The sequence below is a fragment of the Siphateles boraxobius genome, unplaced genomic scaffold (genome assembly GCF_051911475.1).
Source record: "Siphateles boraxobius isolate OS27281-9 unplaced genomic scaffold, OSU_SipBor_1 9, whole genome shotgun sequence".
In the NCBI taxonomy this organism is placed as follows: Eukaryota; Metazoa; Chordata; class Actinopteri; order Cypriniformes; family Leuciscidae; genus Siphateles; species Siphateles boraxobius.
In genome coordinates this window covers 28989110-29014604 of record NW_027509219.1, presented here as the reverse complement: position 1 = coordinate 29014604, position 25495 = coordinate 28989110, and the positions used below count along the sequence as shown (strand labels likewise).

The following is a 25495-nucleotide window of genomic DNA, read 5'->3' as shown; positions in this document are numbered from 1 at the left end:
TCCCGATAAATATCAAACATGTTTGATATGATCGGGGCGAGCCCGATTTGTGTGTGAGCAGATCGGGAGGTGCAAGATTCGATCTGTGAACGCCTCACATTACCAGATAATCTGCGCCGAACATCGTAACCGATCGAGGTCCTCGACAAGATATTTTCTCCGATTCTCGGCAGGGGGAAATCGGGCATAAATCGGCCTAAAACTCCTGTAGTGTGAGCCAGGCATAAGTTGGTTATTGTTTTGGCTGTTTGTTAAATTACACGTGCCTTTCTTTTGCTTGTTCAGTGCTCAGTGAATGTCTTGAGCTTTGATCTACTCTGCTCAATAGTCCAGAGAAAGACTTTTCAACTGTAAACTCATGCATCAGTTCCCATATGCCTGGTTCACACTACAGGAGTTTTAGGCCGATTAATGCCCGATTTCCCCCTTCCGAGAATCGGAGAAAATATCTTGTTGAGGACCTCGATCGGTTCCGATGTTCGGCGCAGATTATCTGGTAATGTGAGGCGTTCACAGATCGAATCTTGCACCTCCCGATCTGCTCTCACACAAATCGGGCTCACCCCGATCATATCAAACATGTTTGATATTTATCGGGATGAGCAAGATTGTGATTACGTCAATACTGTCACAATATCCAATAAGAAACAACGTTAACGTTATGGAATTTCCATTGAGGTAATTTTGAGTGACAACTGCGTGATATGCGGTATTATCTTCATTTATTTATTTATTGGTAAATAAATAAGTGTTACGCTGTTGTCAGCAGGCACGAGGACTAGTAAAGTGTTCAGTAATGAAACCGAAACTAAAAAAAGTGGAGTAAACAGAAGATGTCAAAATAAGGATCCACATAATATAATAACAGAACATAAACCTGACAATAAGCTTGTTATACAACAGTTAGTTCCGATCATCGAATCTCACCTAACGAGAGGCTTTCTGCTGATATTTCACCAGTATCATTGCTCGTCTCTGCGTGTTATAGACAGGCTGTCACTCAGTGTGCAGTTACACTTTTACGACACTAGGTGGCGGCAAGGCGCATGCCTTTGAGGGAGTCATTAAAACTGTTCATTCAACGGAAATGTAAAAAAATTCAGATTCATTCTAAGGTGTAATGAAACAAGCTGTTAATTATTTTAATATTTAATTTTAACTTTGAGCTCCACTTTATAAGGCTCAGCTGAGCAGCAATCCGGCGCATGGGTAACGCTGAAGCTGATGCGTCACTTCATAGAGATCAATGGCATTGAGTCATTGTATTGACCAGAGCTGACACCATTCATTAGAAATATCCTTAAATGTTAAAAGAATGATTTTTTTTTAAAGAGTTTGCTTTCCTTGGTCAAGGCAACCTTTGCACGATTATGACTTGATATGAAGGACAGATAGCCTATTTTGTTTACATCCACTTTTCCGCTTCCCATCTGTTGCGTGAGATCACGTGGTCATGGTGGAATCATATCAAGGCGCTTCCTCTGGCACGATAATCTTATTAACATTGTGTAGTGTGTGATGCGCCGCGATTTTCAAATCTTGTAGTGTGAGCATGTTTAAGATTTGAGGTAAGAAAATCTGCAAAGATTCTCCTTAAGTGTGTGGTGCAACCAGATTTCAAAATCGGTTAGGATTTTAAAACTCCTGTAGTGTGAGCCAGGCATTAGTACATATTCAAAAGCATTCTGCCTTCCTTACCATCAAAGTCCACGTTCCCATCTCCGTTGAGGTCGATGTCTGTCAGAATTTCTTCCAGTTCTCCTTTCTTCAGTTTCTCACCGAGCAACGTCTTTGTGGACTCTTTCAGCTCCTCAAAGGTGATTCGTCCATCACCGTCACAGTCAAACTAAGAGAGATATTCAGTTTCATGAAGATATAATATTATTTATAGGTTGGGAAAATATACAATATATCACGATTTGATGTTGGTGGGGTTTTGTTCTCTATTTAATGTACACTTCAAAGTGAGCTTCCTTTGAAGGCAACTTTAGAGTGTGTACTCACCTGTTTGAATGCACAGTGCATCTCCCTTAGACCGACCATATGAGCAGTCTCAGCCAACATCCTGGGCCCCATTAATTCACAGAAATCGTCAAAGTCCACATGACCACCCCCTACAAACACACACACACACACACACACACACACACACACACACACACACACACACATACATACATACATATCTTTACATTTAAACTGACATACACTACCGGTCAAAAGTTTAGAGTTGGTAAGATTTTTTAATGTTTTTGAAAAAGTCTCTTTCATCAAGGCTGCATTTATTCAATAAAAAGTAATATTGTGACATATTATTACCATTTAAAATAACTGTTAATATTAAAACTGTTATACAGGTCCTTCTAAAAAAATTAGCATATTGTGATAAAGTTCATTATTTTCCATAATGTAATGATAAAAATTAAACTTTCATATATTTTAGATTGATTGCACATCAACTGAAATATTTCAGGTCTTTTATTGTTTTAATACTGATGATTTTGGCATACAGCTCATGAAAACCCAAAATTCCTATCTCAAAAAATTAGCATATCATGAAAAGGGTCTCTAAACGAGCTATTAACCTAATCATCTGAATCAACTAATTAACTCTAAACACCTGCAAAAGATTCCTGAGGCTTTTAAAAACTCCCAGCCTGTTTCATTACTCAAAACCGCAATCATGGGTAAGACTGCCGACCTGACTGCTGTCCAGAAGGCCATCATCTCACCCCCCTAAACCTCACTCCCATCCGGGTCATGGCACCAATGTAACCCCCCTTCACCCGGGTCCCACTCAACCCGCTCTGAGCGGGCCTCGAACCCGGGTCTCCGGCTTGAGAGTCAGGTGCTCTAACAAGGAGGCTAAAGACTGCAGCCTCTAGCATCTGTCGCTAGAGAGCCTTTTGATATCAGAGGAGTGAGGTTTACTCACACAGCGACTACTAGCTGGCCTCCGTTACACTTAGGCAGTGTAGAATAGACACACAAATGACATCATCTGCAACTGTTTTCAAGCCTACACACTCACATTTCATTTTTATCTGCTGAATGATCTCAATCAGTTCCATCTCTGTTGGCATGTATCCCATGGTTCTCATGCAGTCTGCAACATCTTTGTAGTGCAAATACCCATCCTGGTCATAGTCAAACTCTTTGAATGCTACGTGGAGCTCTAAAGGGTAAAGAAATCACATTTAATCACATCGCCAACTTTTCTTCAACTAACTGGATATAGTATTCTGCTATTTGTAATATGTACATTTTATGAAACATTAATATTACAATTAATTTTTACATACAGAGTTTTTTCTAAATGGCTTCAAAGAAAGACTTAATTAAAGTGAGTGAGTGTGTGCAAATCTACTCTTTTATTGTGAGAAATATTAGTGGTGTTCTCATAATAATAATAAAACTTTTCCTAGTATAAGAGATAACTAGTTTAAAACACATTTATCCGTTTCCCCTCTTAAAATGGTGTGTTTGGTCTGTCCCATATTAGCGGTCTTGGTATCCTTATCTGTATCCAAATTGTATTTATTATTTTAGTAACTAAAATTAATTATTTTATCAGAATTTGTCATTAATTAAAATGTGCTACTTATCAATTTACACAGTTATTGAATTTTTATTAAAAATCTGAGTTTTATACTGTGTTTAGACAGGGTTTTGCAAACTGACTTTTGTAACAGGGTTGCTAACATTACAAATCTCCTATACAGTAAAATTAATTGAAAATTCAACATCTGAAGGTTTTCCTTTCACTGACCATTTTTGGAAAAACACAAAACATGAATGGATATATGATATAAGGGCTGCCTGATACTGAAGAAACATACTTGTTAAGTAATCCGATATTCAATGTGTGATACAATATTTCTTTTAGTGTGTAAAATCAACTTAAATAATATTTCATTATTTTTAAAAACAGAAAATGATATAACCAATATATATATATATATATATATATATATATATATATATATATATATATATATATATATATATATGTATCACATTCCTTCTCTTTTAGGGGTGGACAATTAGTTTAGTTATATACAGTGATTAGCATAAGTGAACACACCCATGCTAAAGTTGACTAAAAAGAGGAATAAAAAATCATCTTTTGGAAATTGATCTTAATGCCTTAATTAAAAAAAAATGAGGAAAAATCCAACCTTTAAGGACACCAATTTTCTTTGTTAATGAATAATGTATCGCAAATAAATAAATGTTCTTCCTTAAAATACAGGTTGCATAAGTCAGGACACCCCTAGAGGCAGGCAGATGTTTATTTTTAAAGGCCAGTTATTTCATGGATCCAGGATACTATGCATCCTGATAAAGTTCCCTTGGCCTTTGGAATTAAAATATCCCACATCATCACATACCCTTCACCATACCTAGAGATTGGCATGGTTTCATTTCAGTTAGCCTAATAGCTGGTTTGATTTGCATTGAGAGATGATCTTATGGAAAGTAAGATCACTGCCTTCGACACTGTGAATCATCAGATCCTTCTGTCCATCCTCTCATCACTGGGCATCAAAGGAACTTCCCTCCACTGGTTTGAGTCCTATCTCACAGGTAGGTCCTTCAGGGTTACATGGAGAGGCGAGGTATCCAAAGCACATCAACTGAACACAGGGGTTCCTCAGGGTTCAGTTCTTGGACCGCTCCTCTTTTCCATCTACACCACATCATTGGGACCAATCATACAGGCACATGGTTTCTCTTACCATTGCTATGCTGATGACACCCAGCTCTACCTCTCATTTCAACCAGATGATCCCACAGTAGCTACACGAATCTCAAGCTGTCTGGCGGACATCTCGGCATGGATGAAGGAACATCACCTGCAGCTCAACCTGGCAAAGACTGAGCTTCTCGTCCTCCCTGCAAGTCGTCTCTACAGCACGACTTCACTATCCAGCTAGAGTCATCCTCAATCACCCCATCAAGGTCGGTCAGAAATCTTGGAGTAATATTTGATGACCAGCTGACCTTCACAGACCACATTACAAAGATAGCTCGATCATGCAGGTTTGCAATGTATAACATCAGGAAGATCAGGCCTTTCCTAACTGAGCATGCAACACAACTTCTCGTCCAGGCCCTAGTTATTTCTAGGCTTGATTACTGCAATGCTCTTCTAGCTGGACTTCCATCATGTGTTACTAAACCTCTACAAATGATCCAGAATGCTCCAGCCCGCCTTGTCTTCAATGAGCCCAAAAGGGCTCACGTCACTCCTCTGTTCATCTCACTGCATTGGCTACCACTCGCTGCTCGCATCAAATTCAAAGCTTTGACGCTTACTTACAGATCTACCACAGACTCAGCTCCGTCCTACTTTCCCTCCCTACTACAAGTCTACGTCCCTACCAGAAGCCTACGATCGGCCAAGGAGCGACGGCTTGTGGTGCCATCTATGGGAATTTAACATAGGGGTGTCCTGACTTATGCAACCTGTATTTTAAAGAAGAACATTTATTTATTTACGATACATTATTCATTCACAAAGAAAATTGTTGTCCTTAAAGGTTTTATTTTTCCTCATTTTTTAAATTAAGGCATTAAGATCAATTTCCAAAAGGTGATTTTTTTTTTATTCCTCTTTTTAGTCAACTTTAGCATGGGTGTGTTCACTTATGCTAAGCACAGTAGTGCTTACTTCTCTATCCACTGTATGCCATTCAGGCCATCCTTAAAAATATTCTTGTTTGCCGTCACCCGGGCGACCCTGTCAATTTAGGACCGACCCAATTTTTTTTTTTTTCCCTTTTAGTCCGACCGACTTGCCGGTTGTAACTTGTGTTAAAGGGTTAGTTCACCCAAAAATGAAAATTAAGTCATTAATTACTCACCCCCATGCTGTACCAACCCCGTAAGACCTTCGTTCATCTTCGGAACACAAATGAAGATATTTTTGATTAAATCTGAGAGGTGGATCACTGCTACATAGGCTGCCAGAGGGAATGAAACTTGACGGCCCAGAAAGTCATTAAAGAACATGTTTAAATAATCCATGTGCCTACAGTGGCTCAACTATAAGTTTATCAAGCGACGAGACTACTTTTTTCCCGAAAAAAAAAAACATAATAACGACTTTATTCGACTATTCCTTTTCATTCCTTGTGGGCCTGAGACGAGAGTTCAAGAGATTTCCACGACGCATGCGCGAGAACTGAACAAGAAGTATTAGAAGAAGAACGTCCTCTTCTCAGTTCTCGCGCATGCGTCGTGGAAATCTCTTGAACTCTCGTCTCAGGCCCACAAGGAAGAAAAGGAATAGTCGAATAAAGTCGTTATTATGTTTTTTTTTTCGGGAAAAAAGTATTCTCGTCGCTTGATAAACTTATAGTTGAGCCACTGTAGGCACATGGAATATTTAAACATTTTCTTTAATGACTTTCTGGGCCGTCAAGTTTCATTCCCTCTGGCAGCCTATGTAGCAGTGATCCACCTCTCAGATTTAATCAAAAATATCTTCATTTGTGTTCCGAAGATGAACGAAGGTCTTACGGGGTTGGTACAGCATGGGGGTGAGTAATTAATGACTTAATTTTCATTTTTGGGTGAACTAACCCTTTAAGACCAGTGTTGGGAGTAACGCGTTGCAAAAGTAATGCATTACAGTAACATATTACTTTTTGCTGTAACGCAGTAGTGTAAGGCATTACTTATCAATTTTCAGTAATATTTTACTCGGTACATGTTCAGTAAGGCTTGCGTTACAACAGACTTTAGGTTTTAATTGTAAAACAAAAAACAGCAAGACCGCGAGACATTAACGAATGAAAAATGCAAGTAGGCTAAATTACCTGTTCGTGGTCAGTCAATAGCCGCGTGTGGTGTCCAAGTCTGTAAATAAAGACTAAATGGCAGCGTCTGATATATTTGTATAGCGATTTATTTTTTACAGGAGTGCCGTGAGGTATGATTTCGGCCTCTGTGCTCGCGCTGGCCAGAGGAAAAGCGGCTAATGGTGAAGATGGCATGAAGAAGACTATAAATTCGCGAGATGGACGTATGCGTATTAGGCTTTTTCTAAACAGTTAGGCTATGTTTATGTGGTATTTTTCATGTTTTCATCACGCAATCATATTTTTGATGCGGTGGTGACGCGTTCATGTAGCTTAAGGGCGGCGGCGCTCCCGATAAAGCACCTAAAAGCTGTCACAAAGAACCAGCAAAAGCAATGATTATGAATATGTCAAATAGGAGAAATTTTAATTGTTTATTAATAAAGTCAAGATGAAGTTGACGATGCTGACTCGCGATCTTCGCAGTAGTGAATGCACCAGAGAGAAATGCACATTTCATTTCATAAGCAGAGAGCAGTCTGTTTTCTTTCGTTTTGAATTGTTCTGTTTACAAGTAGACATTTCAATATAGATGTATTTTTCGAGTCCGTGAATGGCTATATACTTATACGCTGAGTTTCGGTTCATTTATGAGACGCGCTCCAGTTCACGCGCGCTTAAATCCAGGCAATTGGTTGACGAAACATTGATTAAAATTAAGATACAATTGATACAAAACGAAATTCACTTTAAAGAATGGCTTTGTGTGTGTAAGGTCTCTGTGAAAGTTGTAAAGCAGTCTTTTAGTGCCGCTTCAGAGCGGTCACGTCCATAACGGATAACTGTCACGTCTGTAACATTGTTTTTTCCTCATAAATGTGAACACGAAAAATAAAATAAAATGAATATTTTATGTTCTGTGGAGAGCCAACCCTTCTTCATCCGATTTGCGCAGTGTAATTCACAGAATTACAAAAAAAAAAATATCGTTGCCTCCTTAAAGTTAAAGATTTTTTGTCATGCATGAATGTCTATTTCCCTAATATTAAATATAAAACGCATGTGTAGACTGGTATTTTTCTAATGTCTGAACTCCTTTCAGGGAGGAGCCTATGGATAAACAGACATTTCAATATTTTGGTATTAATGCATTTTCTGAGAATTTATATTTCAAGTTTTGACTGCAAATGTCATGTCCATAAAGCTGGAATTCCCAAATTTTAAATAATTTATCCTCAACTAGTTTTGTGGTGTAGGTCTACGTATTTTATAATGTTAAGTTAACTTGAGATAATAGTAATTTAAAGATGTGGTAGCATTGGATCTGGACGGGAAGGATAACGCTGGGAGTTGGAAGGGGTGTGTCGCGATTCTGCAGGTTCGTGGATCTGAGTGTCGCGATTTCGGTTTCATATGATATGGCATATCGTTACAGCCCTAGTCATTTTAGAATGTTAAGTTCTACTCCTGTATAGTTATTTTGGTGAAAGTAACTCAAAAGTAATACAGGAGTAATGTAACGCATTACAATTCTGAGACAGTAATATCGTAAGGTAATGAATTACTTTTAAATAACAGTAACAAGTAATATATAATGTAGGCTATTACAGTTTGGGAGTAACTTGCACAACACTGGTTAAGACCGACCGATTATTTTTTTACTCTTCAAACAACTAATACAAATTAAATAAAATAATATTGATTATATTTTAGTTAGTATTGTGAAAGTTGCTTATGCCTACAGACAAACGTAGGCTACGTTCTTTCTTTTAAATAAAAACCCGTGCGCGGTCATCGTCATCTATGATTGTTTACACCATTGGTCTACGCATGTCACACTATGGCTTGTACATTCGCTTCGTTTCATTCACTGTTCGGCTTGTTAATGATTAGGGCTGAGTACCGAACTCGGTATTAAACGGGCCCCGGGGCTGAATTTCAGCCATTTCTATATATGATAATATTAAACCATTTGTCTGTGATGCACTTTTGCTATTCGCAGTCCAGAGAGAGAGAGAGAGAGAGAGAGCGATCTCTCACGCGGAGCCACAAGCGCTCACACATGACAGCCCTGCTTAATGAGTGACAATGAGGACAGAACTAAACATTCAAACGTGGTTACACTTTAGATCTGGGATATTATTCTAATTTTATTTTAGATTTCCAAGATTCAAAGATTAGAAAAAAAGATATTTGAGATGAAACCATTACAACTCATTCTGTCTAGCGCTACTTCCTTCCCTTCACAGCGATGCGCTGTCATTTCTTCCTAAAACCCAAACGTACCGTCAGAATCAGCACGATCGGTGATTGTTGTAAAATGCAGACTCTACTGTTGCTAAATTGTGGACGCGTTTAACCATTAAAAGAGCTATTAAAAGCACAAAAATCTGCGCAAGAGACGCTGTTCACGCGACGCGCGCTCCGAAATGGACTGCAAAGAGAGAAGAAAAGTATACTTAACTTTGGGCTTCATGTGCGGATCTAAACTATCAAATATTCATAAAATATAAACATGACCAGCTCTGAGATTCACTGAAACACATTTTATGTCTTAAATGGACGTAAATAGTTGGGAGAAAATGATGGTGCATCATTCACCTATTAGATCTGCACTCGGTCTTAAAGGGGCAGCGTCCAGGGACGTCACTAGGATTGGAAGACAGGGGGGGCTTAGCCCCCAGGGTATTTTTAACTTGCGTTTGCAAAATTTTTGCACTCACATCTAGAGCTACACTTATATCAACAACCAGTCAAGAAACCAAGATGTTAACAAGTAAAACGTGACAGACATATCCTCTTCTTTCCATTTCTACTGTGTTACAGAAAAGTTACTGTAATGTTAGCTTTTAGACATATCAAAGCTGCATGGGGAAATTTACTTAGGCCAGACTTTGCTCCTGATGAGTTATTCTATAAGCAATGACTGAAATGCTATCTGTCTCCTCATGTAAATGTATGATAAAGTAATAGCATACTGATCTAATTCCTCTCTATATAAGATAAGTTGTCCGCATAATGCTATTTAATTACACTAATTACTGTAACTGCACTGTGGATTGGTTCAATCAGATTGTAATTTCGCTGTGTAGTTTGGCTTGCATACAGTTTTACCCAAGAACCAGAATTTTAAGGTCATAGTGAAATTTGATTAGCTTGCTAAGTTAACCATTTCTTGCATTTTGCTACAGTTTTCCATAGCAAACCAAAATATCCCCTTTCCTTTTTACCTCAAGAAAACGTAGCTAAAGGTAAGCAGATAATTAAAAACAACTTACAATTTCACGCTGTATCAGAGCCATAGACAGGGCTTTATAATCAAAGAGGTCTTAAATTTGTGGGGGTGGGGGTTCAAATGTTATATTTCTCTGATATGTGCATTTCAAGACGTTTGAAGACCATAAAAAAAAGGATAAGAAATAGCTTTAAAAACATGTCAGCGGGCAGTAAATTATTTGTCAACACCTGCTCTCTCCTCATCTCCATCCTCCTTTCTTTTTTTCAGTCTTCTCATCTTGCCCTTTTTTCTTTCCCTCCTATAAAGCTGAGCTTTTTTAATTTACAAAAGGCTACAATTTGTATTATATTCTCAATATGTACACATTCATTATTAATCATGTGCCTAACATGATAAAAACGGCTATGTTAATGTTTATTGTCCCCTCACAATGACAGTAAACTAATTATTACATTAGGGCAGGCTAACGTTACATGAGTTACAAAGGCAGTTCATGTGGATGGCGAAATTAAACTAACGTTATATTAGTTTGCCAGATTATTTTTTGTAATTCGTTTAACATTTATAATGACCTAAAAGAACTGTCAAATATGAAACGATAAGTTTAGCCACTACTTACTTACATCTTATCTCGCAGTCGCACTTTATCGTTCACTGAAGCGTCGAGTTGCTCTGCTAAAATTTGAGGATTTCGCGCTCAGCAGCGTCTGTGAACATAAAGCCCGCCTACTTTGATTTGATTGGTCATCTCAAATATTCTGACATTGACGAGCAGTGACAGACCAATGAGGCTCAGATGAACACACACACCCTGTCCTCTGTTTCTGACGTGCTCTATGCTCGGCGCTGCTGCGGATTGAAGATGAAGAATGAGCTGAATCTGATTAACAAGACTGAAGCGAACACAAATTTGTGTATATTAATCAGCAAATTTTTAGGGGGGCTAGGCAGAAGTTTAGGGGGGCTAAAGCCCCCCTAAAAAGGGCCTAGTGACGTCCCTGGCAGCGTCTAAGGGCCCTTTCACACCTACCTTGTTTGGTCCGGACTTTCGGACTTTTCAGTTTGGTCCGAATCAAAATTGCAGGTGTGAAACCTCCCCCGGACCACGGTCCGGACCAAACAGATAAAATTTGGTCCGACGAAAAGAGGTAGTCTCGATCCGGATCAAACTGAACAAAGGTTTGGTTCGTTTATAGTGTGAAAGCATTTCTGTATGGTTCGGACTTTCAGACCTTTTACAGGAAGTTCCAGTGGTTCCCGCATAGCCGAAAAAACAGAAGATGGCAGGAAAAATGAGCCGTACGCACATGGGGAGAGGAGGAGACGAGGTTTTTAATTGAAGTATGGTCTGATGACATAATTAGAAGTCAACTGGAAAAAATTCACAAAAAAAAAGAGCTCGCATGATTGCTTGCAGTCTTCTCCTCCTTTCCTGCCGGCGACGATAAAATGTTCGCACGACGAGGACGTTCATTTGGCGAATTTGAACTAGCCTTGTGTATAGTTGGTGCTGCAGGTAATTATGCCATAAAAATAACAATACAGTTGCAACGATATGCGTCTGTTCATTCATAATGTCAAAGTTACCCGCCGCATTGACAACACGCTGACGTCAGACGCACGTCCATTTACAAACCAATCAATGTCGAGATGCAGCCCACATAGATGATGACGACAGGACGCAAGTATGTATGGAAGTAAAATAATGTCAAATGTTTTTGAAATAAAAAGCCTGTTGAATTGCACTACTTGGAAAAAAAATAGGTATTGCATTAACCACGCTTGCATTTTAATGCATTGTATTTTTAGGGCTTGCATTTTTATGGGCTGAAATTCAACATGGTTGAATATTTAAGCTGTGAATATTTCAATTAAAAACATTTCAAACACATTTTTATTATTAAAAATTCAATAATCCATATTCACCCTTCATATTTCACTTCCAAAATATTCTAACTGTTTAAAAATACAACCTATAATATTCAACAGGCAATTTTCGGTCCATTTTATTTCGCTTTGCAAATTCGCTTCTACAAATTCAGTGGTTCAAATTCGACCGTAAATTCAACATTGACGTCCAGAAACTGCAGGAAAAGCAGAAGATTGCCGAGCATACTCTCCATCTGCTGTTAGTCGATCTCACCAGCAGGGGGTGCAAGTGTGTTGTTGACGAAGACCAGCAAAATTAGAGCAAGTCATTCATTCATAAAACTCATTTACAGCAATGCAAGTTTATTTGTGATTATTATGACGGCTGTTTTTGTTAAATTCGGTGCCTTCACGGTTACGTTTCCTGTGTAGCCTACATGCATATTTCTCTACCGTGAACGAGATCATAATGTTATTCCCTGATGCGGATATACAGATCCAATGTTACATTTTTGAGGTCGACATATATTTCTCTTGGTTGTTTAGTTGCCTTAACTTTACATTGTGGCGATGTGCTGCATGCAGGCTATTAGGGTTTCCCTAAATACTTCAGGATTATCCTGCTAGACCTGTACAACGCTTAACGTAGCTTAATGGACTAGTGATGTAAAAGTCCAAACTCACAGGCAAGCAGATGGACTCAGAATAACGCGCACAGCTGAGCGTTTCCCAGTGATAGACTGGCATAAAGATGGCTTCATGTTGGACATTCGCACATTTAGGGACCGTCGCTAAAGTTTATACGACTTTGGTATACACGTTTCTAACTTCAATAGCATTTGAATAGAACGACTTACAGTCATAAAACCAACTGTAAAGTGTTCATGTAGTGTCAGGCATAATGTGCACCCTTTGGATTTTTGATATTTATTCAAATAAAGTTAAGTTTGCTATTGAAGTTAGAAACGTACATGGCAATGTTGTATGCAACTTTAGAGACGGTCCCTAAATGTGCGAATGTCAAGCCAATTTTACATTTAGTCATTTAGCAGACGCTTTTATCCAAAGCGATTTACAGTTAAACTAACAATAGGAGGACAACAATATGCAAGTGCTATGATCCCAGTTTAAGCTAATGCAATACACGTAGGCATTTTAGGACTTTATGACTTATATATAGGCTATATATACATACACACACACACACACACACATATATATATATATATATATATAGAGAGAGAGAGAGAGAGAGAGAGAATAGAATAGAAAGTGTTAGTATTAATTGATCAAGTGTTGATTTTATGCCAGTATAGGCTATATCACGAAACGCTCAGCATGAAACTTTGCGCGTAAAGTTTACAATCTGAGTCCATCTTCTTGCCTGTAGCCTATATAGTAGCCTACAGCCTACATCCCCAATAAGGTGCAAGATTGGTCTTTCATATCACTGTATGTGTTGAGCGTTTTGTCCCAACGGAAAGGTAATCCTTGAGTATGAGGTATTGAGGGAAACCGATTATAATCCTGTTCATGGTAGAGAAAGCTGATGACATGTAGAATACACAGGGAAAGTAACAATGAAGTTATTGAATGAAACACAAACACAGCTTTTGTGTGTTTATCTTTTCCGCATATACTGTCACAGATAATCATCAGAAAATTGCCTGTTGAATATTATGGGTTGTATTTTTAAACAGTTTGAATATTTTGGAAATGAAATATGAAGGGTGAATATGGATTTTTGAATTTTTAATAATGAAATGTTTGAAATGTTTTTAATTGAAATATTCACAGCTTAAATATTCAACCATGTTGAATTTCAGACCATTAAAAATGCAAGCCCTAAAAATACAATGGATTAAAATGCAAGCATGGTTAATGCAATGCCTATTTTTTTTTCAAGTAGTGCAATTCAACAGGCTTTTTATTTCAAACACATTTGACATTATTTTACTTCCATAAGTATGTCACGTAAAGTTCTTTAGTGCGCTCTCATAATTGCAGTGTGAAACCAAACCAAAACTTTCTTAAAGTATAAAATGTATCAAAATGTGAACTTTGGTTCGGACCTTGGTGCGGACTTTCAGGTGTGAAAACGCCCTAATAAACCTGCTGACGATTGAGCCGTTAATGCGAATCAAACAACAAAAGGCAGAGAAAATCACCCACAGCTCTTGAATGAATAACTTAAACTTTAATAAGCATTAATCTATCTATGATAAACTATGCAGTGTTATTTTACATTTGGTTACTAAATTAAATTTCTTTTCAGACAGAAACACTTAGGCCTACCTGAAAAGTAATTTTAGACCTTTCTGAAATTAAAGCACTGTGTATATAATTTGTATCTTTGTTTAATTGTATTCTTTTTTTGAACATGAGTTTGTACTTGTTTTTGCTTATCGTATCCTATCTCATGTATATAAAACAAAAAAGCCTGCACACTGCTGCATAACAAATAGCCTAGATATTTTATTCGTTTTGTTAAAGCATTGATTTTTCTTTTGCTATAGATATTTTACATTTCAAAATATAAAGCAAATGTTAATTATTACCCGAATGAAAAAAAAACACCAAAAAGAACCGATAAGAATACCGTTCAAGTACCGGATCGATAAGAGTTGGTAAGAGTAGTAATACCATTAGAACCTTAACGATACCCATCCCTAGTAATGATGCAGTAAATAAAATGTTCGCGGTCACCGTTGAAAGTCATATGGGTTTGGGCACCATAATAAATGCATTCTAAAAAATACATTAAAACATCTCGACACCGCTTTAACTTGGCACGAAGTTCTGGAAAAACTGTGCCCAGATTTTTTCCCCTCCTTCTCACCTGTCTAACGGTGATTGTGTCGACTGACCTGAAGGAAACCACTAAAATGTTGGTGGAGGAAACTCAAACTATTGAGGACGTCCTACAATTTGACCCTAAAATCAAAGTGGTTTCTTTTAAATTGAAATTTCAAAGTGAGCCACCACCTACGGCCTTTTTTTTTTTAAAACAAAAATGTGTTTTAGGTGGACGGATCAATACAGTACACAGAACATGTAGGATGTTGGAAAATAACAATGCCTTTTCTGTTAACCAAATGCCTTTTAATATTCGTAATTACTTCAATGCAAGTGAACATGCTCGCAATGAACATTGTTGTTGCTTAGTGACGTGTGTGTTCAAGTAAGCCAGAAATGCGCAGATTCTGCGCAATACGCTGTATTTAATATATCATCATGAGGACTCACGAGTTGCGTATTTGCGCTAAATTCGCGCAGATTTGGTTCCAAAGTTCATTTTTACCCTAATTTGGCGGGTTGGAGGGTGTTAATTTCAATCCCTGAATGTTGCACTCCTGTTTGTCATTGTGCACAAAACTTCATGCCAATAAATCATCAGAAATATTGCTTACTTGTGCGCGTCTCAAGCGCCCTCTTTGCGTTAGTCCTAATGCCTGTTAGTTGTCTGTGGGGAAAAAAAATGTAAATTTTTTTCCCCCATTAAATCTTGAAAAAAAAAAATATAGACCTACTCAAGCGCCCCCTTTTTTTTTTTTTTTGCTGTTACTGCAAACCAAAATATTTTTAAGGATGGCCTCACGATTCATGACAATACCAATTCATTTTGAATCAAATTTATTTGTGTCAGATGTTATTGAATTTTGTCAGTTGTACATCATATACTGAGTGTGTGCAGCATTTGTATTGTGTTCGTCTATGTGCTGTGCAGTGGCTCGGATATTAAATATTCATGTTTTGTACGTACCATCTAGTTCCTCTGGCAGTAAATCTCTGTCCTGGTGAAAGTAAATGTGTGTGAGAGAAAGAGAGAGAGAGAGAGAGGGCGATAGAAAGGTAGAGGGACAGAGAGATGAGAGAGAGCGAAATGACAGAGGAAAAAAAATGTGACACAAAAAACAGCTAAATATGGAAATTATTACAGCATGAGAGCTGAATCCTTAGAGACATCGCCCATTTTTAATCACTAATAACTGAGGTTTATGTTTGCACGCTTATCAAAGCTGCTCAGTGGCACAATGACGCATGGAGTGTGTGTGTGTGTGTGTGTGTGTGTGGGGTGGGGGGGGTTATAATTGGATTACACCATAACATGTCCTACCATGCCTCACGTCAACGCTTATACAAACAAAGAACGGGGAGAGATGCGGGGAAAAATTTAATAATTTTGCATAAATAAACTGCATAAAAGGTTAAGGGCCAACTTTTTTGGGGGGGAGATTAGTAGAGAAATGTTTTATAAATTATTATAAAATGTTATTGCTGTATTTGATAAATGGATATCATCACATGCACTTTTATTCAGATTCATGGACATAAGCATGGTTTAATATGATTAAATCTTACAAATACACATAAATGCAATACAAATACAGTAAATTTGACTTATTTTTAATTTTTTTTTACTTAAATACAAACAAATATACATGTCTGCTAGCACTTTCAGAAATGGATACACATGAATGTATGCACATTTATTAATTTTTGAGTTGCATGTGATTATTTTTTAAATGATCCAGTTCATTAGAATTTCTTCTGCCATGAAGCTTATGGCTTGACAGATTTTGCACTGTAGACTTTGAAGTAAAAATTATTTGCCACTACGTAACGGTAAAGCATGCAATTAATGAGCCACTACAGCTTCATGAAATAAAATTGCAAAAATTATGTTTTCAAACAGGTTTCCTGTCTTCCATTGGTCATTAAACAGATAGTCCTACCCAAAACTCATGCTATTGGTTTGTGTTTCCAAACACAAAGGCAGTGTGTGTTTCTATATCTGGTTGGTCTTTAAGTTTAAACAGATTAATATTTTTAAAGCACCATAGAGAATCTTTAAATTGCTGACTTATTTTTATTGCTGCGTCTAAAGTACTTTAACATCGAATGACATGCAGGGAGGTTTTAACTCCATACAATTTTGCGTGGCACCTAACTTTTTCTGCAGCTGTTTATTTCTGCTAAAAAAGAAGCGATTTTGACATCTACAGGGCATTGAAGGTACTATAAGCTTAATGCGGTACTATGCGTTTTGCTCTTACTCACCCAAACTTGTCAACAAGGCTACTTTACATGAATGCGAGTGCATTAGCAGGTAGAGGCTGAATCCCAGCTGTTTCATATTCGAGATGAGGATATCGGTGATGAGGCCAATGAAGTCTTTGAAGACTTTGACTTAACTTTACTTAACATTATTTTAATTATTTGATATATTGAAGAGACCTTTTGGAAGGATATTTGGTTACTTATGCTCTTTTTGAGCACTTGAGCTTAACTGCGTCCATTGTCCAACTGAACTAAATTATTATTATTTCTATAAAAAAACAAAACAACAGTGGAGGCGGTGACGCTGTGGCCAAATTATGTAATCGGTGTACAGCTGAACACCATGTAACAACGGTAACCGACTACCACAGCAAGCTTAATGGGTATACTACAACTTTTATAAGGCATAATTGATTTGTAAGGCTTTGCTAACTGAGAAATAGTTGCATTTGTGGTGCCCAAGGGCATTGCCGGCTTTCAAATGTTTCATTAACTGCATTTTTTGGACTTTTGGACCAAAGTCCCTAAAACACATATTTATTATTAAAAAATAATGCATTACTCAGAAGTCTCTGGAAGAGGGAGCCGTTATGCAACTTGTGAGTTGCTACAGGCTATTTACCCATAGATATATGCTAATAGGGTCCCTTGTCTATCTGTTTTTATTTCATTTTTCCCTCCAATCTGCCAAGCAGAAGCTATGGAGCTTTAGGCTGTGTGCATACATTGTTATATTTTCCAATTTGTGTCGGAGCACCTTTGTCTTGTTTGTCTCTTAGACTCTATCCATTATCTCTCTCTCTTTCTGTTCTTCAGTCTCTCTGTTTTCTGGCTGTTTCTTGCTCGCTGGCTCTCTGATCTCCAGATGTACTCGTGAAAATATAATCAAGCATCTCTGAGTTTAAATGACTATGATTCAGTGAATCGTGACAGATTCATAGCATCGGTTTTAACAGCAGGAGCAAGATGCTTGCTTAGGTCTGGGCTTCAGTGTACCAAAATAACTTGACTTGGCACTTGTTATTGACCTGATTGAAGAGGAAGGTGGTGCGTTGACAGGCGGCAATATTTTCTCTGCAGATATATCACAGATTATGAACCTGACCTTGTGCTAAATAAAGACGCATTGATCCTGGATATATGTGCTTGAATAATCCATAGGTCAAACAAACTAGCTAACATTAGACACCTATAAAAGTTTCACCTGTCTAAAACCATCTAGAATATAAATTAGTTTGCTGGTCTTATTTGGGCTCTCAGGGGGGTTTTAGAGTGGTTTTGTGCGCTTTTAAACTGGTCAGACTAGCAAAACCATGCAGCTTATCACCAGCTTGGCCAGAATAGGAGACCATTTTAAGCCAACTCAGACCTGCTTAGGATGGTTTAATTGTTTTTTTCCCAGTACCATGGTACAGCGATTGTATCAGTTGGTAATACCATGATTTCTGAATCAGTGTTGATATTGTAAACTAAAACTATTAAAAATCGCTTTTGATAATTGAAAACTGAAATCAAAAATGTAAATAAAATATAAATATATTAGATGAAAGCTTAAACTTAATTAACTTTAACTGGACAGTAAAGATGATAGCTACTAATTTAAGTACTAAAATTAAAACTGAAATAAAAAAATTAAAGCTAAATAGAAAATTAAATGTTTATATTAAAAACTAATAAAAATGAGAAAACAACAAAATTGATATGAAAACTGTAAATATTATTAAAGGGGTGGTAAAACACGATTTCACTTTTCTAACTTTAGCTAGTGTGAAATGTTGCTGTTTGAGCATAAACAACATCTGCAAAGTTACAATGCTCAAAGTTCAAAGCAAAGGGAGATATTTGCTTTTAAAGTAAAGGACTACAACAAACGGCTGGTAGGGACTACATGACATTCCTCCCGGGTTAGTGACATCAGCAACCCTAAAATGTACATAAACCCCCGGGACACGCAGTTCATGTTGAGAAGAGGAGAAGTTGTTGTATAGGAGTACATTTGTGAGTCAGCTCAAACTTTAGCATCCTTCTTTTTACATGCAATAAAAAGTCACTGTCTGTGCATCTCACAACAGTTCCTATACGAGCGATTTATAGATTATCCTGACAAAATAAGCTAATTCAAGATAGTTAACTCCACATCAGCAACATAAATTCATCAACTAACCATTCAGAGACGTCCTGTTGCATTCTACATGTTGTCACTTCTTCTTGAGTCTCTCCATCTTTGTCTGACTCTGTTTTAACATTAAAGGCAGAACAGTTTCTGTCATTTTAGTGTGTCTGCATGAGGTAATCGCAGCTGCTAACACACAAGAGCTCTTGAAACCCCGCCCTCTGAGGCAGCTCATTTGCATTTAAAGGGCCAGGCACAAAACGGTGCGTTTTTGCTAAACCTCAAAAAGTGACAACTTTAACATGCTATATAAAAATATCTGTGGGGTATTTTGTACTAAAACTTCACACACACACTCTGAGGACATCAGAGATTTATTTTACATCTTGTGAAAGGGTTATTTTACCACCCCTTTAAAGCAGATTCAAATGTCACTTATTCAAAACAATAACAAATACGTAGCTTGATGATGCTGTCAATGAGCGTGGAATAATGGAAGTTGTCATCTTACCCTTCACAGCTAATGGAAAGCAATCCGACGGGATTCAGGCAGTAATCTCTTTGATGGGTGAGCAAATGTATTAAAGTTTTATTAACGTTACAATGAAGCTGGCTGGGGCCAAGAGCCTGGGATAGTACTGCTCCTTTCGTTTTAATGGGGTTCCTTTACTATTAAAGTTTAACGTTTAACGTCCGCCTCCTTCCCTGAACTTTGTTAGTTAAGTTTGATCACTTAAATTCACATTATTTTATTTCACTGAAGTACCTTTGAGTAGCATGTACTGTAAATACCATGTTACATGAATATGGTAATCATTAAAAATACCATGGTATATAAAAGTAGCATTAGATACTTTTTTTTGTTATCCTAAACATTTAGATATTTACTAGACAAAACTAGCAAGGATAAATATAAAGATGTAGATTTACCTGTCCAAATAGAGAATTAAGGTACTGTGTATATGCTGCAGCAATAGCTGAATTCTGGCTCAAAGATCTACTGCTGCGTCGTTCTTGGCTGTCAGATGAGTCCCTGTGACCTGAGTTTTTCGAGTCTTTGGAGGAGTTACGAAGAGCAGAGCGTGGAGGATGAGCATCTGATGAGGATGAAGGGCCAGAGGAGCTGCAAAAGGGAGAGAAGATAGGTGGTGACCACACCACACATCACCTCGACCAATGCAATGATTTAGAGCCATCTCGTACCTTTCTTTTGAAGGGGTTTTACTCCTCTGAGACATGCTAGTAGATAACAAGGAGAGAGGGGAGATTTTAGATATTCAGAAATGTATATACCATTGTTCTTTCCCATCTCGTTTGCGAATTCGTCCACTTTGAAATTGTAGTTGTAACAATTATTGCAACCATGCCCAGTCCATTGACATTAACATGTATAAAACATAGTAGCAGCTTTCCTGCCAAGTTACTGCTGTTTTACCCTAGAGTTCAGTGGTTGTGCAGAGGCCTGATTCCTGTTGAAATGCCTGTTGGGTTACTTCCTGGCATTATAATAGTTAGAAAGGTCATAGGCTGGAATTACAATGACCGTTCCAAATGGCAACAGTTTGATGCTATTGTTTTATCTTTGTAGATTGGCTTCTTTTTGAAGAGAAGGACACACGGCATAATCAAACACATGCTAGCGGCAGATCCAAGAGGACGCACCGTTCCTCCGAGCGCTGAATTGGATTACAATGGAGGCCGACAGGCGCACTAGACAGCCTATAAATTACAATCAACAGTTTAATATACCCAAGCAAAGCAGCAAACCTCTGTCTGTCCTCTGCCCATCAAACAAGTCATTAAACCGAAATTGTCAACGGCTCCTTACAAGCAACAAGGATAAATTCAAAAAGAGCAAATTGTTCACATAAAAACATTATTTCTTAATGCCCTGGCGTTTTGATTCTGTAAAAATCAGTTGTCCTCCATTCAACATTTGGAAAAAAGAAATGTTAAATTAGAAAGGAAAATACCAAAAGAAATCTCTTTAATGTCTTAATGGTTTCTCTTAGACCATAATGATCTTACTTGAAGAGCAAAGTGTTGACTGATCAGATTTTTATCCTTAAAAAAGATCTCAGAAAGGTCTCAAATTAGTCCAAAACCAAATTATGCTAGACATTGTTATCCAGATATATAGAGTGGAATAGTCGGGTTCCAATAATCCCTTTCTTTTTTTCCATAGGGGAATTGAATTTTAAAGATAACTTAAGGCAATATACCCCAGGTTAATAGGGTAAAAATAAATTAACTAGATATCACCATACTTCTCTATTTTATTGATGACATTAAAGGGGACATAATACATGGAGTTTCTGCCAATCTCATGTTAATCTTGAGTACCATATATCCAAAGAGTCTTTAGTTTTATTAGATTTATAAAAGTCAGATCCGCTGTACCGAGTCTTTCCGAAAACAGGGAGGTCTTGGAGGCGTGCTGTGCAGCGCTGCCGACGGCTTCCAAAACGTATTGCCTACAAATCCGGAAGTAGGGTATTTGGCACAGAAATATTCCGTCATATGTCCCAACTTGTTTTTTTTTTTAAACTTTAGCCATGTTTAGCATGAGAATCCAACTGGATAAAGCCAGATTAATTTTTTTTAATCCCCATTTTTTTTACGAATAAAATGTATAAAATCAGGTGATTTGTATATGAACAAACCCCTCTGTAAAAACCTTCAGAATATGGATAGAATTAAACTGATGTTTAATTTGAGATTTCAGAAAAAACTCATTTTGAGAAAACGCCCTTTAAAGAAATGTATTGAAATGGAAATCTACATGCGCAAATGGATAAAGTGCAATAAAAGCACCAATTAAAAGGTTATTTTGGATGTTTTTCTTGAAACAAAACCTCATGGAAAGCAAAATAGCCCAAAATCTAAAAATTGACAGATGCATGGAAAAATATTTTTGCCTATAGATAAACCTACTGTGAGCTACAAGGTTATTAATTGATGGTATATGGTTTTGTTGAAGCCATCTTTTTTAATATTCATGTTCAACAGCAGAATTCCTGGTGCAAAACAACATTACCTGTGATTCTGCAATGAAATCTCCACCAATCAGAGAATTGCTACAAGCAAATCATGTCAAAATAAGTATTTAGTTCTCACCCACTTCCATGAAACCACCTATTTAAATAAATATTTTTATTTCTCCATCATTTTAAATGTAATTGTCAAACACAATGCTTTATGGGATTGCAGTTCTTTCTATCATTACGTTATACACAGTCTTGTACATTTGACTTTTTGTTAGTTTTTTTCTTTTCTTTTTTTCTTCAAATTAGAGTTTGTAATGTTGTAATTTACCTCTTAGCTAGGTGGTTGGCTTTCTGGCTTATAACTCTAACAAAGACTTTTTAAAATCCTTTTGGGAAAATTAAATATATATAAAAAAGTACTTCAGGAACCAAGGCCAAAGAAAAGTTGGGCAGCACTGTTGCATTCTACAGTTGATGTTGTCCATGGCAATGTATCAGTCCTAACATCCACGTAACCGTAACCGGTGCTACATTCACGTTTCTTGTATCATACAAACGCAAATTACGCCATATTGCTGCTGTTGATTGTAGTAAAAATGACCTCAGAGACCTTTAGTATTAGGCTAATATCACTGTAATATTGTCACGTTAATTGTTCGACATGTTGCTATTCTGATTGTTTTGTACGTTATGGACTTTTGTCTTAGAGGGAGCTTTAAATTAATATACTGTAGGTTACAAATATATTTAGTAATTTCCATTTAAATTGATATATCATGTCCACATATTTATTTATTTACCTTTATTATATCTCTTAAATTAAATAATTGAGTCAAAAGCAAGTCTTTGATAAATCAATATGTTGGCTCAATAAATTACATTTGAAGAAACTAGTTAAATAAAAGCTTAGGCTACTTTAGGAAATGTCTAATTAGTTTTTAGTCTTCACAGCCCAGTCACAGCAAACAGATTATTCATATTTGAATAGATGAGATGAACTAAAAGACGTGAGATCCTCCTGCTCTTGGTAATTTGGTGAATCTATTTTAGTGCATTAGTGACACTCACCAATTGGAAAAACCTGCCAGGCAAATCTACAAGAGTTATTAAACTAAGTGACCAATATCTGTCAATCAGCACGTTGACACGAGCAATTTCAGCTCCTAATTCTTTTAATTGGAATAATTTAACAGAGGAGTGGTGGGATAATTATGGAACTGATAGAATCGTCCAAGAGAGCCAAAGCTGTGCTGGGGCAAATTACGCTAAGATACCGATCCTTTTTGATGCGAGTTGTGATACACCGAAAGTAATTATTTCAAAAATTACATATGAGATGATTGGTTTGCTGGAATGTGACATCCTTGAACCTTGTTTTTTTATTTTTTTTATGGCAGCCACCTTTCAGAGCTGGCCTTCCAAAAATTACTGCATCTGACAGATGCAGATTAGATCAAACATGGACCTTCAAAGATAGAAATCTTTCGCACCCTGAAAGAATCAATCACATTGAGATATCTGTTCTAGGCAAGGACATCAGATACAGACTTTCAAATGGCTTTGTCTTACTGTTTGACAGGTGAATGCTATATGTTAGAACTTTGATAACCTTTTGTTACTTTTGTAATGTCAAATAATATAAAGTTATATTGATTTAAAGCAACCAATTGCAAGGAAATCGCCCCAAGAAAGGAAAGTCTTATCTAATTTCTACATTTATAAGCTTAATTATTTCAGTCGTTTGTTTGTCTTTATATATTACATCTATGTGGAAGTCCATTTTGACCTTAGAGTAATTTTTTTTTTAAATAAAACAATTATTAAAATTAAGTAAATGTTTATATTTGATCATGGTTATTTTATTTCTCCCAATTGTGACTTTATTATCTTGCAATCTGAATTTATCTCATATTTGCAACTTTATATCTCACAGCACGATTTTATATGTTGCAATTGTAACTTTATTTCTGGTAATTGCAACTTTATTTCTCATGATTTCAACTTCATATCTTGCAATTGACTTTATATCTTGCAATTCCATTTTTGTTTCTCATAATTGCAACTGTATTTCTCATGTTTAATACTTCATATCTCACAATTATGGCTTTTTTATCTCGCATAGCAAATTTGTTTCACAATCTCACTTTATTTCTCATTTAAACTTTATATTACAATTATTTGTTTTTTTACCCTGGCGGAAACAGGCTTCTATAGAAATGGGGACCAAATGTCCCACACGGATAGTAAAACCTTAAGGAAAATGGCTTAACGACATTTAGTATGTTTATTATGAATATGTAAAAAAGCAAGAACTGTGGGTTGGATTTAGAAATCATATCTAGGCATAGAAAATATCAATATCAATTTTAAAAACAACAGAAGTCAATTGAAAGTCCCCACCATGGTAGAAAAACATGCATACACTATACCATTCAAAAGTTTGATTTAAACTTTATTTTTTTTAAAGTCTCTTATGCTCGCCAAAGCATTTATTTGATAAAATACAGTAATATTGTAAAACATTATTACAATTCATAATAACTGTTTTCTATGTTAATATATTTTCAGATGTAATTTATTCCTGTGATGACTAAACTGTAATTCTCTATAGTCTTCAGTGTCACATGATCCTTCAGAAACCATTCTAATATGCTGATTTGGTGCTCAAGAAACATTTCTTATTATCAATTTTGAAAACAGTTTAATATTTTTGTGGAAACCATGATCAACTTTTTTCAGTATTCTTTGATGAATAGAAATTGTTTTAAAAAAGCAGTTAATTGATCTAGAATATTTTGCATGGGCTAAGGATGCATATTATAAAACGGTAAGTTGAAGCCCCTTTTTCACTATATCTGCCATGTTTTGTGATCTTCTCCTCGTATGATCCAAAACAAGGCCTTTGGCTCTAGATCAATCACAGATTGCAAGAACTTTCCTGGGTTACATCTGAAAACAAGCCACAGAACAATACCCATGGAATGTTCAGACTGGCGCGATCGATCCCCATTACCGATTTTGTGTCATGGCACTGAAATGAGGCTGCCTCCCTCCTTTGTCATTACAACCACGCAGCGATGGGATTTATCTTGCTCGGCCTGGCAGCCCCTGACAATCCACTATCAGTTGCTGTGTTTAGGGTAGCTGCTGTTTACACAAAAACACAACTTTACATCTGACTAACTGCATTCAAAGGCTCATCACTTCTCTTTGGCTGTCTTTCATGTCATTGACATCAACATTACTGTAATTATTCTGCAATTATGGTCTAACAGCTTCTCTTCCTGTCAGTTTCTGTACTAATACAGCAAAGCTTTTGAAAAAGATTGCCGCTATGGCTGTCACTATGTGCCTGATATGTTACTGTTGAATATGCTTTGTTGTCTGTGGCGTTTGAAGTCAATTAGGCACTTTAGCAACT

General features: G+C 36.8%; 2 protein-coding genes across 3 annotated transcripts in view; one reads left to right on the top strand and one right to left on the bottom strand.

Moving 5' to 3' along the window:
- The window catches only part of doc2g (double C2-like domains, gamma), a 115690-nt gene that overhangs the window by 3703 nt on the left and 86492 nt on the right, over nt 1–25495 (top strand). The window lies entirely within an intron of this gene.
- cabp4 (calcium binding protein 4) overlaps nt 1–25495 on the bottom strand; it is a 29781-nt gene that overhangs the window by 4084 nt on the left and 202 nt on the right. Inside the window, exons 2-7 of the mRNA XM_077222709.1 lie at nt 20291–20326; nt 20018–20210; nt 15677–15707; nt 3032–3175; nt 2005–2114; nt 1699–1846 (exon numbers count right to left, since the gene is read on the bottom strand). Coding sequence (XP_077078824.1) covers nt 1699–1846; nt 2005–2114; nt 3032–3175; nt 15677–15707; nt 20018–20210; nt 20291–20325 — 661 coding nt within the window. The 5' untranslated portion in view covers nt 20326. The remainder of the gene's footprint in view (nt 1–1698; nt 1847–2004; nt 2115–3031; nt 3176–15676; nt 15708–20017; nt 20211–20290; nt 20327–25495) is intronic.